This window comes from Agelaius tricolor, unplaced genomic scaffold, assembly GCF_023055355.1.
Source record: "Agelaius tricolor isolate 1412-34295 unplaced genomic scaffold, bAgeTri1.0.p SCAF_19, whole genome shotgun sequence".
Taxonomy (NCBI): Eukaryota; Metazoa; Chordata; class Aves; order Passeriformes; family Icteridae; genus Agelaius; species Agelaius tricolor.
In genome coordinates, this window is record NW_027269279.1 from 7,065,548 (window position 1) to 7,084,106 (window position 18,559).

The following is an 18,559-nucleotide window of genomic DNA, read 5'->3' on the forward strand; positions in this document are numbered from 1 at the left end:
TTCAAAGTTCACTTTAGAGTGGATGGCAGAAAATTTCGTGGTATCTACACCACTCTATGCAGAAAAATCTGAAGGCTCACAGTGTGTCAAGCTGCTCCAAGGAGGACTCATTAGCACTCAGCAGCTTTCAGTTTTTAACTTGCTGCATTCATTTTCATTACACCATGCTTCAAATGATGCAGAACTGAATGATAATTTAGGCCTACCAAGATAAAGATGTCTATTTAAAGGCACTGGCTAAGTCTAGATAGATAAAACCAGAACTGCTGTCTGGCTGTCAGGTTTGGCACTCAGACTTAACACAGTCACCTCTGAACAATTCAGAGCAGCAAACTCTCCAAAAGCCTTCTGTACCCTCCCAGCCTTCTAAAACCCAGAGTAGTCTCTTGGACAGATGAATTTTGCAATATTTTAAAGTTTCACAATATCTATCTTCTGCCCAGAGAAAAATCAATACAGTAAGGGATGGGATACTAAAAAAGGGGCACGACTACATAAATGGGAAGAGCTGACTATGAGAAACACCAGATACAAAGTACTGTCTTGATATACTCAGAGTCTGCAAGTAGTCTTAGTCATGGTTATAGTTTTATATAAAAACTTTCTATTTCAACTTCTGTGTTTTATCACAACTGAGCACTTAAACCCTCACACAGGAGTTTGTCTTCTTAGCATTTCAACAATACACAAGTTTTTAGTATCAGAAGCTTCTAGAACTGAAGGAAACCACACCCATTTCACAAGAAGTGCTTCCCAAGAGAAAGAACTGTAAAAATGCAAACGATGTGGATTGAGACAGCACTCTCAACATACAGTTTAAGACTCCTAGCAAATAGGAAACTTGAAGGAGAGGAAAGAAATAAAAGGAAAAAAAAATAAAGAAAAGAAAAAAAAAAGACTGTCAGGTTTATTTCTGGTCATTGCATCTAAACCAGCAGTGTATTAGTCTGTAGCAGTCTGTGTCTGTGGAAAAAATGCAGTCTTTCACAGAAGCCCAGCTCCAGGCATTCCCAGGCTGATTCACCAGAGGCTTCTGGACACGTTTCATTTCTTTATTCAAACAACCCTCATACCGTGGGAGTGTTACGTGTAACACCCTTCTGCCTCACACACCCTTTTACTACTGGGGCTTCTGTGCACTGTGCCTCATCTGCATCCTACACACTGCACACTCAGACAGAGCTTTCAGTCCTGACCTGTGGTTTATTGACTTTGCACCACAGACAGACTGTGCAGAAGTTCCTGGCAGCTCTCACTTACTTTCAGTCATCGCTTCCTCAATTTCTTTGTTCCTCTATTTTTTATTAGATCTCTTTTATGGGCAGTTTCTTCCACAGAGGATGTTGTCACTCCTCTACACACACTCACACTTGCCTGCACTCCCATTATGTGTAAGTTCATGAGGGAGCACTGGCAACAGCAACAGGCACAGCCTGGCCTTACACTCGACCTCTCCTCCAAAAGCACATTCCACCTACAGCAGCTTGAAAGGCTTTTCTGTTAACCATCATCTCATGCTACCAAATGGAGAAAAGCTGCAAGGTCATGTTTGACATTGTGCTAGCTGAGCCAATACAGCTCAAAAAGCAAGAGCTTTGCTTCTTTGTAGTTAGAAAAGGAGCTCCACAGCATCTGTAGCACAGAGGTCAGAATTCGACATTGGGGAGCACGTGAATGAATTCCAAACGCTTCCTTTTCACATCCATTTCCTTCCAGCACAAGCATGACCACCAAGTTCCAGGTGCCATTAGCACTGTGGCCTATGGCTCTGTCCAGGCTCCACTTTCACCATCCTCCCCATGTGCACCCCAGCAGCATCAATTTCCACACTTTAGTCACCATTCTCCAAGTGCAGAGTTCCTTCCACTTCAACACATTAAAGTGGCCAACAACTGTCTCTAGGGAAGTTGCTGGTGTTTGAATTTAAAAAATTTATTGTCTTGAAAACAACTCTTAAAACAAAGTGTCAGTCTCCTTTATATAGGAAAAAAAAATCCCTAAGGCCAGGTGAAAGAGTGAATCCCATCAACTTTATAAGTCTGTAAAAACAAAGGCATCCTACAGTGCCAAGAAACTGAACTACCTGAGGTTCCTGCAACCCTAAATTTGAAGCTCATTTAAGACTCTGTTAAATAAGCTAAATGTTTAAATAAGCTAAATATTTTAAAAGGAAAAGAAGCAGTAAAAAGAACAGCTTTTATAAATATGTAGTTCAAATGTAATCAATCTTTCAACAACCTATTATCATTGATGAACAAGTAACAAAAACACTCTGAAACTTCATGGCAGAGTAAGACATGTTGTTTACTCTCAACAGAGATTATTCTTTCCTTGTTATGTTCTTCCATGAATGATAAAAGTGTGCTGAAGTCATCCTTATTTTTCTGCTTTGCATGTAAATGCTTTCTTCTTTTGCAGAACACACCTGCATGTGAGTCAGACACTGACATGCCAGTCTCTCAGAGCACCACTGATGACACTGTTAGTGACACTGAGTGAAAAAAGCAAAATGCTACAACGAATCTGATTTAAAAAAAAGAAAAGAAAAAAAGAAAAAGCCAGGAGGAAGGAGGAAGAAAATAAAAGAATGAGCAACTGAAGAAGAGGGGACTGGAAAGCAATCAGATACGTACCTCCTAATGCAGAATAAGCAGAGACAGCCAGTCACAGAACAGAAAGGTGATAGGTCATAGGCCATAAGGAAAACAAGAAGGCACATTTAAACCACTCATTAAAAAATCATAGCCAAAACCAAACCAAGAGAAACTCACAAATAATATGGAAAAATAAAGACATACAAAAATAACTATTTGAAGAGAAATCCTTTTTTTGTACACAGAAAACTGTGTTGAAACATCACACACGGTTTTCTGAAATGACCTTATGGAGACTCAGTTGTTATTTATCAGTCACAGCATGTGGCAAATACCATGTGGTGTTTCCTTTTTGTCGACGAGTTTTTATTTCTCAGATCTCAGAAATAAAACTCCGAAGTTTGAACCTGATTGCTAATTTGGGTATGCAAAATAAGAAGTAACAGCCTTCAGACGTAAAGGAGCTACTTATTTTGGTTCATACATTTTTAAATACAAAGTGAAACCTGTTACCTTCACAAGAAAGCAGGAAGACACGGAGCAGCAAACATGCTAACAATGAACAAACACACAGCAGCAGAACTGCCCTTGTGACTAACCTAATTTCAGCAGCCAACCTTCTCTATCTGGATTAAAAAATGTATGCGTTAGATCATTTCCATCATCCTCTGGAATTTTAAATGGCTCATTCTTAATACTTTCATATAAATTCTAGAAAAATAAAAGAGGAAAAAGACCTCATTAATAAATGTCTTAACAGAAAATGCAACCAGGATATCTTACTGCTTCTCAGATTATTAGTATAAAAAGCACAGGAAATACTGTCCATAGAATTCTGGACCACCCCCTGTCTACCTTTGTTTAATACTTTGATCAAGTTTCATTTTAAACTACATCATCTGTACACAAGTCTCTCTTCAGTAAAAATTTCTTAAGCACTCCTAGCAATGACATTTTTATTTTAACTTCAGCATTTAGTATTTTGAAGGTTTCACTATCAGTTTCATTTAGTACAAATTTTGCCAAATGAATCTGGGTTTTCATAAAATGGTGTAGCCCATAACACTGTCTTACAGCAGTTTTTTTAACTGATTTCTCAAGGAGGGAACTTCACAAAATGCGGGAAAAATGAGAGGCAATAAAGAAAAAATAATTTTTATGATTTTTCTGATAGAAATGCTACTTTTTTCATAAGCAGCCAATTCCACATGAATTTTGCCATAAGCAAACTACTGAGAGATACACAGAGCGCTTTCTCTGAAACAGCCTGTTCTCAACAAAAGGTTGGGTATAGGCAGAACTAGCTCAAAGTAGCTGTGAATAACAAAAAAATGCTTCTTTCAGCTACTCAAATGGTTACATATGCCAGAAAATGTTCTTTTGCCCTCCCTTGACAAATCTGCCTGAGAACTGTTGTACACACTTTTAAGTCTGCTATTAAAAACACAAAGCCTGGCTTTGTCCTAGCCAGCCCAACTTACCCTCAGCAATTCCTCTGGAAGGTCCCCACCTTCATTAATTCCACGATTCATGGAGATAAACCTCTCCACTGTGGGTTTATCTCGCACGTTGTGGTTGTGCAGGCTGGTATTCAACATAATAATGGCAAATGAAAGCACGTAACATGTATCTGAAATCAGATTTGAAAAATGGTTTATCTTCCCATGTGTTGTGTGTACGAACCTGTAAAATTAGTGTACAGCTCATCCTGGCTGATAAAGGAAAAGAAACAGTCAAAAAATCCTGGACACTGTACATAAAAGTATAAAATCCTTAAGCTGTTAAGTAAGCCCAAGAAGAAAAACAATGTTACAATTCAAATAAAAAACAAGTATAAGAAAAACTGTATGAAAATCCAAAAAAATTAAACTCTTTATGCTTATTGCTATCACCTTAAATTAACATTTCACTTGAAACGCTTAAGTGTTGGGCAAAATGTTCTCTGCACAGATTTTGCCTAAATCATAGTGACGGATGCTATAATAAACCTGGTCCATCAGCCTCCTCCTACTCAAAGTACTTCCAAAGCTCTCTCCAAAGAGAAAGAATGGTCTCTTCAAAGTAACATTCTGACTGCATTTAAAAAGACTGAAAGTGACATTGATCCAATTCCTTGGCATACAGGAGGTAGCTAGCACTACTGGATAATATCAGAAGATGACAAAGGAAATCTTATCATGCCTCTTGACATGGTTATGATTATAGTAAAAATTCTCCCAGAATTGAAGTACAAGATTCTGTGTGAGAAAAAGCAGGATGAAAAGCTGCTACAGAGAGGGAAAATGTGCCTGCATCTTCAGCAGTTTGTTATCAGTAGCTATTTTCCTCTCTAGCTGTTACAGACCTGCTTTACACCAACCTTTTCCCATCCTATCTGTTCCTTAAATGAAGTGATCAAGAGCAATCTATTTGTGTATACAGCACAGCAAACAGAACAGCAATGCCAGAGCATTCTGTGCAGTTCTGTGATGTTTTATAAATGAAAATGACCATTCTGACCATAAGCTTGCACCTCCTGGATTAGTCAGTCACATTTTCTCATTTTCAGGTATTTCTCATTTCCCACGTTATTTTATCCCTAACTTCCATCTTTGCATCAGATGCAGAAGAACACACACACACACACAAATATATATAAATAAAAATTCTATTTGGATCACACAAGTACTTAAGAACTCCTGTGGTTTCCTGTGACTGACCTGTAGACTGGAAGACTCCTGGGTTACAAAGGCAATAGCGTGAAGCAAAAGCTTCCATCATACGGTCAATTTTTTGAGCCTCTCCTGGGAGTCTGAAGCTCCACAGAAACTGCCTACAAAAGGGAAGAATAGTTGTTAGACTCATTCCAGTATTTATATATCAGGTTTTTATTACAAATAATCCGAAACAAACGGAAAAAGAAAAAAAAAAAAATCAGCATTGTCTATATAGAATGTCCTAGAAATATGTTCTCAATCTCTCAACACACAAGTCAGGAGCTATTATAAAGCAACATGCACAGATGGCTAGCCCAGTAACTCAGCCAGCAACACTGCATGCTATCAGGCAAGATAATATGGCAGTTCATATTCTGAGGCTCTCTCTTTTTTCCAGACTAGTAAACAATTTTCTGTATGCATCCCATTTTTGCCATGAGAATGCTATGGGGGGAAAAATGGGTTCAATCCTCCCTGGGTTTCCTGGCTACAAAAAGCAATGAACAGTCAGCTAGACTTTATTCAGAATGTAAAAAGACACATCATACAAAATATTGCTGGTGTAAGGAGAGAGAAACAAGGAATACAGAAAGACTTAACATATTTACTTAAATTCATACAAAACCTTCTAAAAATAGTAACAACAAGAAGAAAACCCCACTGCTTAGAGAGGTGCTGCCTGTCTACTGTAAGCTCACCCTACAAGAATCAGACCTAGGCCTTAAAAAGAACAACTTACATCATTTCAGTAATTCTGGAATATATGCAGCAGATCTTGCTGCTGCTTAGCAGCATAAACTGAAATACAGAGTTTACTTTTGTAACTTATTCTTTCTACATAGAGGTACACTGGAATGCATACAGGACAGAGGTCTTCACAAATTTATTTTCGCACACTGTGGCACTAAAACGTTCCAATGAATTTCATCATTTATTCTTTTATCTCTTAGCAAAAGATTTATCTGAATTAAACCAGGATCTAAACCAGCAAAGTTACATGCTCTGCCATGCAAAACAAGTTCTCATTATTCCCTGTACATTGGATGCCAATATAACAACCATTTATTCCTGTCTTCATTGGTTTTCATTTCAGGACATCATATTCAAGTGTCACAGGCCATCTTTAGCTGTCAGCTCTATGTACTGTCTTTTACTCACCTCGTGCAAGGTTCCAACCCAGATCATCAATTTTGTAAGCTACCAAAATACAAACATTTAATAGTAGCAGCTGCTAAGGAAGAATAAAGTCAAACCTAACATCAAACTGGGTAAAAAGAGACAGGAATACGAAGCTTCCCAGACAAGCTTCAGCAGCCACAGAAAAGCTTCTTTGGCCCAAGCCTCAGGCAGCTCAAGTTATCATCACCACATCACTCAACCATAGCAAAGCTGTTCTGACTCCACATCACAAGGCACTGCACCAGAAACAAAGATCACACGGACATTTCCATTTATCTGGTGTCAGGAGGGAGTCACTTGGGGCAAAAAACCAGGCAGAACTGTCTAAGTCAACCTAATTTGATCAATCTGTTACGGATTTTCACCAAGATGAGAAGGATCTCACAAGGTCACTGTATGCAAGCATCCCAGATAAATCAAGGGAATTGTTCATGTAGCAAGGGAAGAAAACAAACTAAGATATCACACTCTCTTTCACATGACAAGTGGGAAACTGAGGCAAGCAGAAGGAAATCACTTGTTTCAAAGTTTACCTCTCTGTGATTGAACATAATCAGTGAGAGCATGGATCAGTGGATTTGTCCCCCTCCCTGCCCAGAAGGACAAGTTGAGGTAGAGTAAAAGGAGGAAGAAAATTACTTAAGTAAAGAGTTTATTTCTTTTTTAACCTATCTCTGTGCTAAGATATAAAACAGGTCTTCAAATGTCTACATATGGCAGGCACACCAAGGATTAACAGCTGTTTTAGTTGCTTGTATTTTAAAATAAGCTGAAATGACCAGGAGTTTTCACCCTCAAGGGCAGCACACACACAAGCAGTCAGAAGGGTTAAACAGAGCTGTCTCTGCTCACTTGCACAGTAATTTGTACAGTTGTGCTGAGCTGTAGAGCAGCTTTCTGATGGATAAATCAACACAGTGACTCATATAAACATGCAATTTGATAGAGGAAGCTCAAGTCAAAAAACAGAAAATTTACTCACCTTAAGGCTTGTACAAGATTGAGATCAGCGAACTCATGGAGTTCAACAAAAGCCTGAAGAACTTTAATATTAAATTCATCTCTATGAAAGACAAAAATGGAAACAGACAATTACAATTCTGACCTTTAAAGACTTGTTAGTTATCTCGATTTGCTTCTGAAAATAAATAAGGAAATAAACACTCACACTGATCAAATAAAGCCATCAGAAATAATCTACACATTTATTTGAAAGGTATTTTCATGTTTAACACTAACACTTTGCCCATTTTTGCTGATAAGTTAGCAAAAGCCAGTACATTTGAACTTATTTTAGAACTGCTTATTTAAATGACCTAAAAATAGCCTTGCCTTCTTCACTTCACATTTATTATTACTGTACTGTACTTCACATTTATTATTACTGTAGCTCTTTGACATAGGAGGAAATACCTGAGAAATTTAATCAGTAAAAAACCTTCTGCAGAAATTATCATGAATTCTTAAAACAATGGTTAATATAAGACTAATTTCTCCAGCCATACAGCATACAATTAACAAACTATCTTTTTTTCCACTCTAAGAACAGAAAATATTGAAGCAGTATCTTAATTTATATACAAAGATAAGAAACAAAAATGCTTCTGTTGATTGCATCCAATAAAAAGAACAGCTTTTGAAAAGAGCTGCTTAGCATGTACTGTACTCTTACTCCATTCCCAAGAACTGGTACAAAGTTAACTAAAATCAGAAGAGGTTTTGAATGGGCTTCCTCTCACCCATCTCTTACATTGGTATGCAAATCATTGTGCTTTGTTTGGTACAAGGGTGTTTAAATTCAAAACTAACATTTAAACATGTAATGAACACAAAACTATGTGGATGGACAGAACTTGGCCCACACCATCAGTGAGTTCCTGTGCCAGAAGAATAAAGGTTTATAATCCTCAGGGTGTGCTCTAAATACCTCACCAAGACAGAATGCTGTGTATCAGCCTCCACCCAAAAATAGAAAGGTGTGCACCCACCAGGAATTATCTGCTGCTCTGCTGACTAACTGCACAGTCAGACTGACCTGCAACTCAGGAGTAAATACCTCAAAACCAACTGCTCATTCATTAGCATGTCCCTACACTGTTGACAGAAAAACACCCCAGTTCTCTCAGCAAAACCAAGCAATTCTCATCAAATGTTGCAATGCACAATTCAACTGGGCAACTGCTTTTCAATGAAGTGGCATGAGAGTGTAATGAAAGAGAGCACTCCAGAGGGGTATGTCTTTACTTAAAGCAAATTATTCATTTTGTTTATAGGCATGCAGTACTTGTGCTGAGTGCACCTCCAAAGACACAAGACAAATAATAAAATGCTCCAGGAAGCCACTTAAAAAAAGAAGTGAAGATTTACCCACATAGAAAGAAACCATAAGTCTTTTTTTAGGTTGCAATTCATCCCTTATTTATTATCATTTTTGCTATACTTTTAAGTGTTACCTTATTCCATTACACCATTCATTTTTTCAGCTTGCTGAGTGCTGTAAAACTATAAAAGTCAGTAATATAGATTCTATCTCTTTATGGCAGAATGTTATATAAATATTTCAGTCTGTTGACTAACCTGGTCTTGTCTTCAGCTATATTTAGCTAGAATACAGAAGTAATTTATGATGGGCCCCTGAGAGGGGATGGCAAAGCAGGAGAGGCATAATTCTGTTGTATAAAAACTGTTGACATGTCTACATATTCTGCATAGAGATTTCATAACAAAGATCTATTTTCAAAACGCTCATATTACAGTAAAAACGTTGACTGAACCTATGAAAGCCAGGAGGAAACTGCTGAGCAAAAACCACGCTGTTGCTGCTGGAAGCAGCCTGAGGAGTGCCTCAAAAGGGACCTGCACAAGCCAGCAGCACAGGAGCACATCCTCCATGAGTCACCTCTGAGAGCTCCCAGGGTGGCACTGAACATGTGCCAGCACGTACATGCACACACTCCAACCCACTGCACTGCTGCCTCCCTCAGCTGCCTTTAGAATCAATTCCTGGGTTGCACAGCAATGGAAGGCATTTGCATTCTGACTGTGTTTTGCAAGAGTGTGCATAAATATGGGCATTGCATGTTGATTGTAGCAGGACTGATAAGGACAGGGTGCAGCTGCCCTTGGAAACACCTGCTGAGCAATTGGATGTGTGTGTGCAGGGAAGTGACAACACCAGAACCTGCTGGAGCTACTGTCCAGGAAATACCTGTTCTAATAAGTACAGTCCAATTATTACTGACTGTAAATCACTCCTCCCCTGGACACAGTACTAAGAGTTACCAGGAGTGTTGCAACACAACTCTCAGACATTCAAAAAGCTCATGGTATTGAATTCTGCACTACAGACAAATGTTCTGGTTAACTCAAAGTACTAAATTATAGTTAATTAAATATCATTCCATAATGTACCCATTTAAAAATAACAACCTAACACAATACTGTAGCAGTTTTACATCCCCACTGTAGCTTTTATGGATCTTAGAGAACATGAGCAGCTCTCTCCTGCAGTCTGTGAAGAGAAACTTCCCAAAACCTGTGAAAGTGCTTTGTAAGCTCAAGAGCAAAGTTCCAATATTTTGACTTTACCTTTCACCGAGGTAATCTCCAATTACCGTTTTATTTAATCCTTCTCCTTTATAAAGGAACTGTGCAATGTCTTCTGCAGTGTTGTGCAGGAGGTCATTTTCTATCAGGAACTGTATTCCCTAGGAAGAGCAATTCCAGAGGAAAAGGAATGTTATGTCTTCTTCCACAAGCATTTAAGTAAATATCACTCATAACATTTGGTATTAACATACTGACACAGACATACACATAGCACATTAAGAGTTACATTACCTACAGGTTTTTATTTCTTTTAATAAAATGATAAACAAATGTTTTTCAGTTAGATGAGCAATATTTAGTACTGGTTTTAAGATGAAAATGAAAACACATTTTTAAGGCTAGAAGTACTAGGTGGCAGTTTGAATCCCTCAACCTTTCAATTTGATTTGAAAGATCAAATATTAATTGAATAATGACTGCACATTGCTCTTTGGAGCTAATGTGTGAGCTGGCCTGTTCCCAACATTGCATCAATGTCTGCAGAGCCGTAATCTGCAAAATCATATAATGAAGAGGTACATAGAAACAACTTAATTACCACCATGACACAAAATCAAGCATCTGGTATCATCTACAAACTGCAACCCAATACATCAAGCCACTACTTGCAGCAGGAAGTCACAGCTGAAGATACTGAAACTGGTTTAAAAGAGTTGATGCTGACATTGGGATTATCAGTGGATTCTGGTTGTGCTGGAACTAAACTATTCACAAAGGACTGAGCTACACTACTCACAAAGGGCTGCTCAGTCAGCTGCTACCAAAGGCAGGTGGAGAGTCTTACCCTGTCCCTCAGAGGGCACTTGATCAAGCCCCAGGACTCCTACTGCTCCATAAATTACTGCCCTACAACTGGCACACGCCAGGGAAGCCCAGAGACTTCTCTGGAAAGTGGCAAAGAAAGGAGACTGAGTTACACAGAGATTGTGGCAAGGATGGGAGGGAAGCTGCTCTGACACTGAGCAGGTCATGCACAGGTAACCATCCTCTGTTCAGCCCACAGACCCCAACACAGATGCTGCTACTCCTGCTGATTTCTTCCAACTCTAACAGCAGCCTGCTGTTAAAGTAGAAATGGAAACTCTAAGTAGCCTTAATGTCTTGGATTCCAAGTATGTACAAAAGAGGTTCCTAAATTATCACTAATATCCTCTACTAGACTATTTCAGAATTTCAAAAATACTTGTTTTTCAATTTCTTCAAGTGAAGTATTATTTATTTCATTACAACTGAAAAAATCCCATTTTTCTCATATAGCATCAATGGCCCTCTAGTAACAGTCGAAAGCATGATTATCCTTCTGTTTGATTAATTCAAGTTTTTAATAATTAACTGGTTACCTGCTTGACAAAAAAAGGTCAGTTTTCTGACCTAATTTAACAGGGAAAGTAAACTGTGATGTTATAAAGCTTGAAGCTTTGTTTTAGAAAGTCTGGTATGTAATTCCCTCAGAACAATTTCATCATCATCTGAAAAATTTCAATGTCAGGCTGGTACTCTGACAACTTAATATTTTGATAAGTCATTTCACAACAGACATGGTTTCTTTGCAAAGAATATATCCATTATATCTTGAACCAGAAATTGCTGAGCTTGCCTCAGAACTGATCCCTTCAAAGCTTATTTGTACAATATTTGACTACAAAACATAGTGCTTTTTCCCATCCCAAGTTATACAAAAAGCTTTCATCTCTGAAAATCAAAAGAGAATCTCTCCTCTGATATCAGAAACAGCAGATTCCCTTGGTTCAACACCTGGACCATATTATTCATGCTTGGTATAAACAGACTGATCTGAATAGGTTTTTTGAAATTGTACAAGTTACTGATAATGGACATGACATGAAGTGTTGAAAACAAATTTCTGTGCATAGAAGCAGACACTTTCCCATATTGAAAAAAATCAATTTAATTTTCCTTTTCCTGATTTTTTTTAATTATTCCTAAGATGTTAAAAGAACCAGAAGTCAAACAGACAGGAAAAGTAATTTGTCTGGGACAACAAGTTCAGTGTCTGGAATAAATGGCAAAATAGGCCAAGCAAACCCCCACCTCCTACACTATCTTTTGTCTTGATGCAAATTTTCTTTCTGTAGACTGACAGGAGACAGATGACAGCTGTACTAGTTTAACTTACCCACACAAAACTCATTGCTACAGACATTTTCAATATTCACTGCAAATATTGCATGGATTTATTTTTTATTTTACATCACTGCAATGAAATCTGCTTTGAATTTCATTGCTTTTCCAGTAACTCAATTATAAATTTTGCAGTTGTTTAAACTCCGCCTTTGTCACAGAGAATTCATTTCCTGGGCCCAACACAGGCAGTACCAACTTCAGCACAGCCAATTTCCAGCACAACTTTGTCTCTGCACAGGGATCCTTGAAGTGTTTTACAAACTTTACCATGACCCTTCCCACAGGAGCTCACCAAACCCAAACTCCCAGGTACAACATCCTGAAGTACATCATAACACTGCTATTTTCACAGGGGGCAAGGGAGAAATGCTCTACACACACACATGAATGTGTAATGTCTTTAAACAGAAGTGATAAAAGAAAATTACCTCACTGTGCTCCTGCTAATATGAAAACATCAGACCTTTGTCACCTGGTTCTAAAGGAAGAAACTTGGTGGGTTCAACCCAAGTATTATTACCCTAATCTTGGGCATTCCTAAATCCAGAGAGCATCTTCCCTCCTGTTTCTGAATGAAAAATATCCTTTTCCCAGTGAACCCCAGGTAGCTTTTCCCAGCACCACAAGGATGTTTACACACTTCAGCTGTCTGGAACTTCATGCAGCAGCTGCAAGCAACACCAGGGCCCAGCTTTAGAGCAGACAGCTACTGCAGCAGCACTGAGCACAGGCATTATTGAGAAATTACTACTCTGAGTCTGTTCACCACATTTAAATTATGTTACAGTAGCAATGTGGCCACAGCATCTATTTATAGAAATAATTTCATCCAGTAAGAACCATAACAAAAAATAGTTAATGCTGGAATGAAAGCATCTGAACATCATCCTGTGACTTTGCCACGAACTTCTAGGACTTGAAAGAGCTGGAGGGCCACAGGAAACTACCAGGATATTTGGGGGTATTCTGCTCCCAAAAGAACAGAAGTTAAGCAGTCACCAAAGTGGAAAATAAAAATAAAAGACATGGCCAGCATTTTAGAAAGGCTTCTTGTACTTGAGAATTTCTGGCAAACTGGAAACAGTCTGAAGAACAGAAGCCACACTGTACTTGGAACATTTCAGAAAAGCCACCAAAATGTAACTGAATTCAATACAATTGGAAAGAAAACATGTCAAGAACACAGAAAAACAAATGCTAAATAATTTCCAAGAAGACCTTAAAGAATACTCTTCACAATTCAAAATGGAATCTCAATGACAAACAATAGAGGACAATAAAACAAAGCAAGGAAGATGAAATATGAAAAGCAAAGGCAAAAGGTCAAATATGTCAAAGAAGCTCTTTTAAACATTGCAGGGGAAGTCTGTAAGAGAATGTGCAGGTCCACAGATTTTCCAGAAAATTAACAACTATTTGAGAAACAGAGAGGCATTCCAGAAAGAACTGCATTACTTCTTGGCTACATGCAGAGCAGACTCCTTGGAACTGCTCACCAAGCTTGTACAAGTCAGATAGGCACAAATCTATATGTATGTATCTATATATGTATGTACAAAAATACAGATGTTCACACATGCCTTTTTCAGACACAGGCTTTAGATAGCCAAATATAAAAGTCTGCATGAAAACAAAAAATATGGCAAAGGTATTTTGAAAGATAAAATAGGAGAGCATTAAAGAAAAAGAAGTATGGCCTCACTAACAACCACACATGAAAAAAAAAATTTAATTATATTTGGCATATCAACACAGAACACCTCTATCAGGTACAAAGCAAGCTAGGTCGATCAATACCTGGCATATTTGGTTGTTGATAAGTAACCTCCATTATCAAGGGTTTGTTTAAGTGAAAGAAGCAGACAGCTGGCACCTGACCTGATGGCTGCCTCCAATTTAACCCTCTGCTCAGTGTCTTACAGGACATGCAAGTAAGGCCTAGGAACTTATATTATCAGAAATATTTCTTTAAAAAGCCATAGAAGTATTTGTCATAGAACACACTATTAGCAGAAACTTGATTTCTGACAAGTGAAAAAAAAAATTCTTTACCTTCTTCGGGTCCATGTTGAATTTCTTCCTTCCCATGGCTATTTGCTTATTTCTTTGTGTAGTTTTGCTACATATGGAGACAATGAAGAAACAACAAGCACTTACCAGTCACTCTTTTACAAAAAGATTCTAGATGAGCTTTTAATTTGTTGTGGCTACTTTGTATTTTCTACTACAAAATTAAGACATTCACTTTTCATAATGGAGAAAATTATGATACTATTTTCAACTCCTTTAAGGAACTGCAGCTTCAGAGACCCATATCCTTATCCACAGGACAGTAAAATATTACACTCTATCCAACATATTCTCTAGCCAAACAAATGACACACCTGCATGGGATAAAGTCAGGCTTTATAACAGACTAAATAAAGGTAATCCATCATTTGTTTAGTATGGGAAAGGTATTTTTACTTCCTGGAAGACCTGTTCCAAGGTCTTACTGAATCATGTCCATATGTTGGCATTACTTACCTTTCTTCTACACTAGTCAGATTATCAATTTCAGTCATAACCTCAGCAATTTCAAATTTTAATCTCTGTAAAAGAAGGAAGGACAATACATTAACCTATATTAGAACATCTTTTGAAATCATCTATCATATAATAATATGATCTATTAGGTTTTATTGTCTAATATTTGTTATTTACCTGAAGGGAAGTGAACAATCTTAGGGCTTCCTTAGGTATTTACAGATTTTATCACAACTGAATGACTTAAAGACATGAACCTGCACTCTCAGGGTGTGCTTGTCCAGAGCACCAAGACCAAGCTGCCATTATCAATTAATAAGATTTCTTTACCCACATTTCTCACTCACTCCTATGCTGGATGTACATCTGCTGTTTAATGAGTTTTTGATTACACAAAGAAAATGTGCACATCTGTACACATTGCATTACCTAAATTCAGAAGCTAATCTTTTCTAAAGCACACATATGATGCATAAATCCTGCTCACTATTAGAAGTATTTGTTTAAGTCTTTTATATGCTTTTAAAACCATTACCTGAAATCCTGAAATTCATATTTAAGTCTGCAGCTTAGGTCTGTAACTTAATCTACTGAAGGAGTCTTCTAAGCATCTTTACAGTAAATCAATTACCTCAATATCATCAATCAATTCTTTTTTCCTGCGACGAATATTTAAAAGCTCTTCTCTTTCTTCCAAGGAGAGATCATCAGGCACTGGAATGGAGCAAAATGTACAATTTTTTAGCATTTGATACCTCATCATCACACATAAAACTCATTAAACTGATTGGGAAAAATAAGCTTATATGAAACATCAGGATATTTCTTTTACATAATTTTCAGGGAAAAAAACCCAAAACAAATCAAAACAAACAACATAAATGAAATCTAAATCTAATATATTTGTAATCTGCTTTATAAAAATCCTAAGTAAGGTAATTGAATGAATGACTATGGACAGAATCTATCTTTCAAAAGAAAAACAGACAATTAAAGGAATCTTGTTATCATGTGATGTGGCAAGATTTGGTTCTACAGCTTAATTGCCAAACTCAAGTTGGATATAATGCTATTACATCAGTAACATATCAAAATTCTACATGTAAATAAATTATGATTCAGAAGATATGACTCTCTTGCAGGGAAAAGAGCCAAAGAATAGCCAATGCTCTACACAAGATGTGTATCCTAGAGCTGAATTCAGACATCCCTAGTGCCAGCAGTGCCCCTCATGTGGCTGCTTTGAGAGAGATGCAGGCAGGTACAACCCAACACATCCTCACCCAAATACCTCCCAGCAGTAGGACACACAAGTACAGCAGCAAAATCAGTCATCTAACACAAACATGGGCTTTGCATAACATCTTTCAGGTGAGTCTGTAGTATTGAAATCAATTTTAGGTCTCTCCTTGGCCATACTAAATGAAATACGTGGCCCTGCTGATAAAAATCAGTTGCTACTGAGGATGCAAATGCGTGTCTGTCACTCATCCTACCCTCACCCTGTGTCTCTGTCTGACAACCAGCAAAGACCAAAAATCATCAGCATAAAACCACTGCTTTTCTTGAACAATCAGATGTTCCCCAGCAAGAAACTTCTTTGGACAGATATTACTTCTGCTCATTTGTACAGCATTAGACACCAACTACAAATATTCACCTCCTGTGTAACAATCCTGTAATAACAGTTCTAATGTTCCCACTTTCTTGGGAATAGCTCCTTAATTATAGAACAGCTTTTCCTTCCAGCTCAGTAAAATGGAACAACAAAAGTAATTAATAAGGTCTGTAAGAGCAACACACAACAAATGTACTCATTTTGGGATGGTCAAGGCCACTCTTTTATGTCCTGTACACACACAACAGACTGAAGCAACAGGATTACAAAGAAAAGTTCAGCTTGAGAGGAGAGAGTTTTAAACACACATTTGGAACAGAGCTTCTGTTTGAATCCTAATAATGAAATATATTGATTATTTCAACATCCACTGGTTAAGCTCCTTTCCTTTTAGGATCCAGATCATAACAAACTCCAAATGGCGACAGACCTTGTTAGACAAGAAGTAATTATGGCAAATTATTTCATTTAACTACTCCAGATACAAACATGATTAAATTACCTTCAGTTTAGGAAATAACAGTCTTCTGTTGAACAAATACCAGACTTCAGTATGTCTACCTGCTTATTCTCATCAGAAAGCCACCCACTCCTAAAAATCTCTTGCATGTGAACAGTGGTAGGATTCCTTTTGCATCAAACCTTATAAATTCATGTCCCTACATTACATCTTTGTCTTACATGTTTACTCCAAGATCCTATACCACAAAGAATTAATGACTACACACACAATGTACATAAGTACACCACAAATATTCCAACTAGTTAACTGACAAAAAAAAAAAATTAATACTGCTACCCAATATTGATTATAAAAAGGCAAACCATATATAATGACTCTTAGTTAGGAAGCACACTCTGAGATCCTTAAAGCATTTTTGCAGTATTGTAGATGAAATTACACTGCAGCTTTACAGTAGCAGTAAGAGATGCTAAATTTTTAACTCTTTGCTGAAGCAAGACATTTTGGTAACTCTCACCTTCCCTGGCAACTGGAAATACTAATCAAACCTCAAAGAGAAAATCATCTTGAAGCAATAAATATTTAGAACTCAGAGATGATGTTGCTTTTTATTGAAGCTGAGTAACAAAACCTCTGGATTAGCCACTACCACAAGCTCTTCCCAAATCTGCACACCAGTGAGTGGTGCTGCAGTTTCCTCTCCCTTACTCCCCCATGCACTGAAGGCTCCTTGGGACAGGTTTGGAATATCTGGAACGACTGAAATTGCTTTTTTGGAATCAACACAAATTGTAACAGTTTTCTATGCTCAAGCAACCCACAAAAAAAAAGGAAATCAAACACCTCAGTGTTTTCCTACAGCACCCAAATACTGTCTGCTGTATTTTCCTTTCCTCTGATCACAGCCACAGTAGAGACAAGCCTCACAGTATAATTAATGATGCTGTTAGACAGAAAGGAAAAAAGCTAAATGGAGTCAGACTACATTCTGCATTAGGGAATAACATCAAGTATTTATCTGCCACATAAAAGACAAGCAGTCTGCTGGAAAAGAAGATTCTGCACTTGAAGAGGACTTCTATAAAACTGGACATTAATGCAACATCTTTAAACAATGGTATTTAAATATCAGAGCCAAATATTTCAGTATCTTTTGACAAGAGTAAAAGAGTCAGGATATAACTGAGTGGGAGTTACAGTACTGCTCAACTTCTAGAAACTCTGAGTATAGGCAGTCATTTTCCTCCCCTCACACTACCAGCCCAGAGGGATGTGTGACTCACCAGGGTCACTCCCAGGTGCACTGTCCTGTACTCACATGAACTGGCCTCTGTGTGATACTGAAGGTGTTTGCTCATTTTCATCCTTCTACTGCTTTCTATCACTGCCTCCCTCCTCCAGTGCTGCTCTTTATGCTGTAGAAAATCTATCAGTGGGAAACTCAATGCAGCCAAAGAAAGTTTCTGAAGAGATTTCATGTGGCATTACAGCCTGGAAGGTGTCCCAGCTCCAGGAGGCCCTGGGACTTTATGGCTACTGTACCTGCTCTTTCAACTCTGTGTCTTAAAACAAAGGCTAACAGTATTTCTGTATTCCAATTAAGGCTTTTGAAACATTATCATAGGAGGGTAACACACAGTGGTGGAGTAAAACATCTTCACAGTGCTAAGCAAACACTGCAGGCACAGGGTAAGAGATGATCTGCTCTGGCAAGACCCCTCCCAATGCC

The 18,559-nt window shown here is 37.9% G+C and overlaps 1 protein-coding gene across 4 annotated transcripts in view; it reads right to left on the bottom strand.

Moving 5' to 3' along the window:
• The window catches only part of CYTH3 (cytohesin 3), a 49,091-nt gene that overhangs the window by 8,470 nt on the left and 22,062 nt on the right, over positions 1 to 18,559 (bottom strand). For 2 of the 4 annotated variants that reach the window (XM_071444068.1, XM_071444066.1), the window contains exons 2-9: positions 15,381 to 15,463; positions 14,750 to 14,814; positions 14,276 to 14,342; positions 10,058 to 10,176; positions 7,452 to 7,532; positions 5,294 to 5,406; positions 4,076 to 4,224; positions 3,193 to 3,305 (exon numbers count right to left, since the gene is read on the bottom strand). In XM_071444068.1, coding sequence (XP_071300169.1) covers positions 3,193 to 3,305; positions 4,076 to 4,224; positions 5,294 to 5,406; positions 7,452 to 7,532; positions 10,058 to 10,176; positions 14,276 to 14,342; positions 14,750 to 14,787 — 680 coding nt within the window. In that variant the 5' untranslated portion in view covers positions 14,788 to 14,814; positions 15,381 to 15,463. Of the gene's footprint in view, positions 1 to 3,192; positions 3,306 to 4,075; positions 4,225 to 5,293; positions 5,407 to 7,451; positions 7,533 to 10,057; positions 10,177 to 14,275; positions 14,343 to 14,749; positions 14,815 to 15,380; positions 15,498 to 18,559 lie in introns of those variants that run through there. The other 2 variants (XM_071444065.1, XM_071444067.1) reach the window with 2 other exon arrangements.